Below are 7937 nucleotides of genomic sequence, written 5' to 3'. Positions count from 1 at the left end.
CCAAAAAAAAAAAAAAAAAAAAAAAAAAGAATAAACATTTTCATAAAAATAGTACAGGACATTACAATTAAGTACAATAATGATGACTTAACTAAACGGTTAAGCTTTTCCACATAAATGAACTAACCAGGTACCTAAAATTTCTCCTTTTAGCAACTAGGTGTTGTTAAAATAAAAAAAAAGTTTAGTCATCTGGAACGGAGCTCTAAAGTTTATTAAACATTTTCTGGGTGTCTTAGTTATTTACTGAATAAAATAATTTCACAGATGACTTGGACAACCTAGCTATCGTGACAGTAAGTTACTGCTATTACAGAGATGGTGGGTGACAAAGGGAAAAATGGAGACTGACTCCAAGAGGTGCTCTAGAAATTGAAATCTTGAAAATATCACAGATGCCAGTTTGCTTTTGAGTCCTTTGTTATTGTCTGAGGAAGCCAGTATGGAGGATAATAACATGATTTTACGCACAACATAACATGACTGCCTTAAGGTATAATGAATGGTTACAAAGTCAAACCCTAAAGGAGATGCCTCACAAGGGATTTTCTCTCTACCTAAGAAATCCTCATCACCTTTGTTATGTTAGGCATACCATCCCTTGTAAGTTGCCTTCAAAATATTATCTATTATGTCTGCACCTTAAATACATCATGGCATGTCAACTTCAAGCCATTCTTCTATTTCTAATACATTCACTGCCATGGCATGAATTATGAGTAATCATTACCATTTGAAGAATCTGTGCTAGAGAACTTTGGGGCAGTTTATTCCAGCATCAACAAATTCTCAAGCAAAGGTGAAAAAACAGAATAACAAATCAAATTTTTCTCTCTGTATAATGAAATGTCAAATACTAAGATTTTTCTTATTAAATCAGAAGAATAAACAATGAGTGTTTATCTTAGTTTCTAGTAGGCATAACGCTTCCTCATAAAATCTCTTGTTTATAACATAATGTTCTCAAAATCACTTTAGTCATAGGTGACATAGATATTCAAGTACAAACATGGGGGCATGAAGAGAGCACAGTGAATCTCAACTTTTGTTATGGTTGAATAAGGATACTCACAACATCCCAGATACAGTATTAATAAATATTCTGCTTGAAATTCCATAGTGTAAGAAAATAAATATATAAATACAGAATTCAAGAATAATCCTGTCTAAGGTATGCATGCAAATGGCACTGAATGCCCAAAAACTAGTTGGCTGGCCTATAAGCCCATGGTCCTGAGGAGAAAAGGATCTGAGAACTGAGAACATAAACATTATCTGCTGATGATATAGTAACTGTCTACATTCAGGCAGCCTGAATATTTAGGCAGTCTGGATATTTAATAAGAGCCTTCTACTGCCAAGTACGGAGCGTTTCAAGATAAATAAGGTTAACAGATGCTTTACATTAACCCAAAAGTCCCACTTCTAGGAACTTATCCTAAGGATATACCTGCTCACATATGAAACAAAGACTGCTCACTGCAGCACAGTTTTTAAAAGCAGAACAATGGAAACACAGGCATCCATCAGTAAGGAACCAATAAAATAATAAAAATTCATGGAATGCTATGCTACAATAGAACGTACAGAAAACTGTGTACTAATATGGAAAGCATTTACTTATATTTGTATAAAGAAATTCACAAGAAAGCAAGAAAGGGCTTGTCAGCAAGAGGGTGGCTGAGGACAGAAATGGGAGTGAGGCTTTCCACTATAAATACTTTTATTCTTATTTTTGAAGCATGAAGTTATTACTCACATTTTGAAATTACATTTTAAATGGGCAATAAACTCCACATAACTACAAAGTCAAATTGAGGAGTCATATAATAAACAGAAAGCTAAAAACATATAAATGCAAACAAAACAATGTCACCATAGAGGAAAAACCAACTCTGGGAATTCTGTAAAAGACTGATTCAGAAGGCAGGCTATAAGCTAGATTTTGAACGTTAGATACAAAGGATCATGAGGGAAAAGGGAAAGATGCAGAGGAAAGGATATAACAGGCAGAAAAAAGAACATGTGCCAAGTACTGGTAGCATTAAAGTTCAGTGTCAGAAGAAGAGGGTTCAGATCATGGCTAAGTGGGAAAATCACTCAATTATTCAACAAATATCAATCTATTACATACCAGGCAGTGTTCTAGACACTGAAGACAGAACACTGAACAAACAACTCTTGCTCTCATTCTAAAGAGAAAGACAGGAAACAAAGAGATCTCTAATAATGATGTCAAGAAATAATAATAGGAAGAAAAACAAAACAAGCTAAGCATATGGCAGAGACTGCTATTTCATGTAAGTTCAGAAAAGTCTCTCTGAAGAGGTGGCGTCTGAGCAGAGGTCTGTGGAGGCCATAAGGAGGACTGTGGATTTTATTTTAAGTGAGCTGGGAAGTTATTGGTAGGGCAACACAGAAAAGACAAGTTATGGCTTTGGTCAGATGACTTTGGCTGTTATACAAAGAACTGAGTGCACTAAGTAGAGAGGAAAAGCAGAGAAGGTAGTTCAGTGATGTGGATGAAAACTGACAACACCCACACTGCCACCAACAATGTCCACGTTCGTTCTAATCCCCAGGGATGTGTGACTATGTTACCTTACACAACAAAAGGAACTCTGCAACGTGATTAAGTGTACAGACCTGGAGGCGGGGAAGATTATCCTGCACTGTCCGAGTGGCTCCCATCTAATCACATGAGTCCTTAAAAGCAGTGAACTCGGGGCTTCCCAGGTGGCGCAGTGGTTGAGAGTCCGCCTGCCGATGCAGGGGACATGGGTTCGAGCCCTGGTCTGGGAAGATCCCACATGCCACGGAGCAGCTAGGCCCGTGAGCCACAACTACTGAGCCTGCGCGTCTGGAGCCTGTGCTCCGCAACGGGAGAGGCCGCGATAGTGAGAGGCCCGCGCACCGCGATGAAGAGTGGCCCCCACTTGCCACAACTAGAGAAAGCCCTCGCACAGAAACGAAGACCCAACACAGCACAAATAAATAAATAAAAATAAAATTAAAATTAAAAATCTTTAAAAAAAAAAAAAAAGCAGTGAACTCTTCCCGGCTGGGGCAGAAGGATGGAATACCAGGACTCCACCTGCTGCTGTCAGCTCTGAATACAGAGGAAGAGGTCCACACACCAAGGAATGTGACAGCCTCTAGAACCTGAGAAGGGCCCTCAGCTATAAGCCAGCAAGAAAACAGGATCTCAGTCCTACAACCAGAAGGAAGTACACAGTTCCTGCCAACAACCCAAGTAAGCAAGGAAACGGGTTCTCTCCTAGTGTCTCCAGAAAGTAGCACAGCCAACGAAATGATTTTAGTATGGTGAGACTCATACCAGACTTCTGGCCTACAAAACTGTAAGAAAATAAATTTGCCTTGTTTTAACTCACAAAATTTGTGGAAATCTGTTATGACAGCAATAGGAAACTATTTCAAGTGGTTAGGACAAGAAAATACAGGTAGCTTCCACTAGGGTGATAGCTGTGGCCAACAAAGATGCCCAGAGGTAGGTCTGGGGCAAGATATTAAAGAATTTTATTGAAGATGTGACCAAGTTCAAAGATCTTTCTATAAAGCCATCACTGTAGCAAGGGAAGCTAACTAGCCCAACCGAAGAGTAAAACTACTGTGGGGTTCTCTGCCCTCAGCGCATCCACCAGGCATGCACAGTGCAACAGTGCACACTTAGGATCTGGGGGAAACATGGAAAATGTGGACACTGCATGTCTATAAGATGTTTCAGGGGAAAATAACAACAACAAAATCTATCTTTGACAGCAAAAAACCTCATTTGTTCCGGCTCCCTGCAAAGTCATCAGCTCTGTATTCATGACTCAGCTGCAGTAACTCTTTCCTTTTCCCTGCTCCTCGTTCCATGTTATAGCACAGCTGACCCTTGAACAACACAGATTTGAACTGTGTGGGTCTGCTTATACACACATTCTTTTCAATAAATATATTGGAAAGTTTTTGGAAGATTTGCAACAATTTGAAAAACCCTGCAGACAATCCAGGTAGCACAGAACTATCAAAAAAATTAAGAAAAGTTAGGTATGTCATGAATGCATAAAATATATGCAGATAATAGTTTATCCTTACATGGACATAAGGTGATATTTAATATAAAATTAATAATGTGTTAGTCTTCTTACTGTTTTATAACTTTGCTCTCAAAGAATTACATTACCATACAAGATGACTCTCTGTACAGCATGCCTCTCTCTTGTAATTGGAGAAACTGCCCATTAGCCTATCATCACAGGTAAGTGGTTTTTAAAAAAAGTAACGATGTTTCCAATACTGTAATATGAATATGACTGTAATACTTAGGCCATAAAATTTTATGATTCATTTATAGTACATAGCTAGGCTACAGTGATGCAACTCTATCAATTACACTAGTCTACCATAAAGCAATCATATTGCTGCTTCTTATCAATGCATGAATCATTATACATGTAAATAAATATGAATTTCTTCTTCCCAATATCTTTTCATTTTTGATGTCTAGTGTTAGTAATACATATACCAACTACAGTGTTTTGTATCATATAAGACAACGTTGATGCATGTACTGACAGACGATTCATCTTATAAACAGATGACATAAACTTATGCTATCTAAGTGCAGTACAGTACCATAAATGTATTTTCTCTTCCTTATGATTTTCTTGATAACATTTTTCTCTAGCTTTCTTTACTGTAAGAATACAGTATATAATACATATAATATACAAAATGCGTGTTAATTGATTTTGTTTTATCAATAATGCTTCCAGTCAACAGTAGGCTATTAGTAGTTAACTTTTTTTTTTTTTTTTTTTTTTTTTTTTTTTTATAGCTTTACTATAGCCTCAACTTTTCAAAAAAAATTTTTTTTTTTTTTTTATTGCAGTACCCGGGCCTCTCACTGTTGTGGCCTCTCCCGTTGCGGAGCACAGGCTCCAGACGCGCAGGCTCAGCGGCCATGGCTCATGGGCCCAGCCGCTCCGCGGCATGTGGGATCTTCCCGGACCGGGGCACGAACCCGTGTCCCCTGCATCAGCAGGCGGACTCTCAACCACTGCGCCACCAGGGAAGCCCTAGTAGTTAACTTTTAAGAGTCAAAAGTTATACGAAGATTTCGACTGTGGAGGTCAGCCCTCCTGACCCCTGCCCTGTTCAAAGGCCAACTGTATCTTTAACTTTAGAGCCACCTCAAATCCTTTTCTGAAGGAGGTGGATACAAAGCATAAACAAGACAACAGGATTGCAGCATTTGGCTTTCAAGTATGCACAGATTATTCATTCTCGATTGCAAACAAAAAAATTAGGATAGAAAAAGAAATGAATACTATTTATAAAAGGATGAATATACTAATAAACCCTTTGATTTTTCTTCAAGTATTTGTTTGATTATTAAAATCCAGCTGAGATGGGGACATGCATTCAACTTATAATAAATTTGTAAAAGAGGACATTATTGTTAAATAGGCATTTTAAAAAACAATAGAAATCAATTAACTTTTCTTAAATGTACTATATTAGAATCTGCCAATGAATGACAGTATAGTATTTGATAAGTTCAAGAGAATCAAAATGAGTAATGTTAATTCTGGCAAGACAATTGCTAAGTAAAATGACAATCTGACAAAAACTTGTATTGAAGCAATCTTGAACATATCAATGGAGAAAATTCACCAAGATGGCATCATGCCACCATTTTTTCCTGTCTTAAGATTCCACTGGGCTTTTTTCCACAGCCTACGCCAAGCACAGATAAACTATGGCCTGTAGGCCCGACACCTAATTTCATGTGTAAAGTTTTATTGGTTTACATATTATCTATGACTACTTTTGCACTAAAACAGAGTTGAATAGTTAAGACTATATTCCTACAAAGTCGAAAATATTTACTCTAATTGCCCCTTTAAGAAAGATGTGCCAAACCATGGCCTAGACTCTAGGTCCTAGAGATCCTCACTAATAAAGATAAATGATTCTTATGACTGAGTGAAAAATTCTCTACCAATGAAAGCAGATGCTTAACTGCTGGTCTGAAAATAATTCCCAGTAAGCAAAATGTAGAAACTAAAGCAGTCTACATGTATGTATTAGCCAGAAAAATGAACAAAATATATTCATTATTATGCTAGCTACTTATATCTATGAAGCATTAATAACATTATAATGTTAGGATTACTATACCTTATATATTATATAATACACACACAAACACATAGATATAAATAAAACAAAGAGGACAAAAAATATAGTCTGCTTTTTAAAATCATGCTTTGAAAAAATCAGACTAAAATGTAACCAGAGCCAACTCCAAAAATTCAAGTTGTTCATAGGATACGAAATGCCTAGAAAGTAGTCATGTTGCAGGCTCTCCCCTTACTGGCATCAGGCGTAGAGATCCTACATTCATCATTTATTGGAAGATAAAGCAAGAAAGAAAAAGCGTTGGAAGAAACTCACTTTTGTGCTTTTCCCTTTCTCCACAGAAAAATACAGGAATCCCAGGACTCAATGCCTACTCCATGTTCTTCCCAGACCTCACCAGCTTCATGTTCAGAGTCTCAAGGGGCTCTTTCCAGACCTCCCAAAGTTCCCTATCCATGCAAAGGACCCAAGGGTTTCCCAGTAAATTTACTGAAAGATCATAAAAGCTATGCTAATTTAGCACTAATCTCTCCCATATTGTATTTTCATAACACTTGCATGAATTCACAGACCAAAGTCTATCAAGCTACGATGCTAACTGCTCCCCTCTACGTGCAGCACTTGTGTCAATTTCAAAGATTAACCACTACAAGTACATACACCACAGGCTCAGCAAACTAGCCAGGTTCCAAAAAACGAACACTGCCGCATCCCAGGTGTAGAGGCAATAAAGGTAACTCAGTGAATAGGCTAGTAAAAGGAATGGGCTGACTGTGGGATCCAGAGAAGCCCCTTTGTGGTGAACCACAGGAGCCATTTCTGACAATCAAATTTTCAGGTCATTGGAGAAATGTACAGACCACGTCTCGCAACCTCCCAGATCCCGGCAGTACCCACTAGGAGTGTCAACAATACAGAAGCTCATCCCCTCTCACACTGCCCCGAGCTCTGAAGTTAGGTAATAAAGATGTGTTGCCAGCAGTAACTTGGCAATTGTCTGTCTATATCCATAAAGCATGAGAAGAATGGGTAAACAAAATGGTGAAAACTGAAAAAAAACATTATGGAATAGACAAAAATGAAAGCACTTGGCAAAACTGAAGCTGAAATACGGAAATATTGGTTTTGTCCTGCAAGATCATGCTCCTCAGGACCAGGCGCCACTGCTCTGAGGTAGGGATACAGTCCCTATGAATTTCTGCTTCTCTGGTTCACAGGAGGTATCACATCTGGTTAGGTTAATTAATTAGCCTAGTAATCTTATATCATTTTCCACAAACTCCAAAGAAACTGTTTTATACTGGGTCTCATTCTGAAGTTGTATTTTCGAGTAAGCATCCTACCTTAATTGAAGCAATATGGAGCAAAGTCTCTCCTCGATGATTTCTTTTCATAGTCATAAGACTACTGGGCGATAGCTTCATTGCTGAGGGACTACACATCATTCGTCTGTAACTTGGACTATTCAGTGGAGAAGGGGGCGTAGCTGGTGAAAGGCTAATGGATTCATCTAATATATTACTGCTTTTCCTCCTCACTGTGTCACCAACTTCAAGCTTCTTTGAAGGTGGTGAAGAACATCCAGGCAATGGCATGTGTTTTGAGAGCACTGTTTGCTTAATAGAATTCCCACCGGTGCTCGGACTGCTGCTTCTACGTCTCTTAGAAACAGAACTGGAAAGTCTGTTGCGACGCCCACGTTTCCCATTATGACCTGATGGCAAGGATTTCTTAGATGTAAGATCGTTTTCACAGAGCGTCTTCTCAGGAGTCACTACTTCATTCCT

General features: G+C 38.3%; 1 protein-coding gene across 4 annotated transcripts in view; it reads right to left on the bottom strand.

The window, feature by feature from the left end:
- BARD1 (BRCA1 associated RING domain 1) overlaps window positions 1-7937 on the bottom strand; it is a 71208-nt gene that overhangs the window by 33936 nt on the left and 29335 nt on the right. Inside the window, exon 5 of one of the 4 annotated variants that reach the window (XM_007456411.1) lies at window positions 7494-7937. The exons of the other annotated variants lie outside the window; for them this stretch is intronic. Coding sequence (XP_007456473.1) covers window positions 7494-7937 — 444 coding nt within the window. The remainder of the gene's footprint in view (window positions 1-7493) is intronic. 4 annotated transcript variants of the gene reach the window in all.

The sequence above is a fragment of the Lipotes vexillifer genome, unplaced genomic scaffold (genome assembly GCF_000442215.2).
Source record: "Lipotes vexillifer unplaced genomic scaffold, Lipotes_vexillifer_v1.1 scaffold1179, whole genome shotgun sequence".
Lineage (NCBI taxonomy): Eukaryota > Metazoa > Chordata > Mammalia > Artiodactyla > Lipotidae > Lipotes > Lipotes vexillifer.
This window is presented reverse-complemented; position numbering and strand designations above follow the sequence as displayed.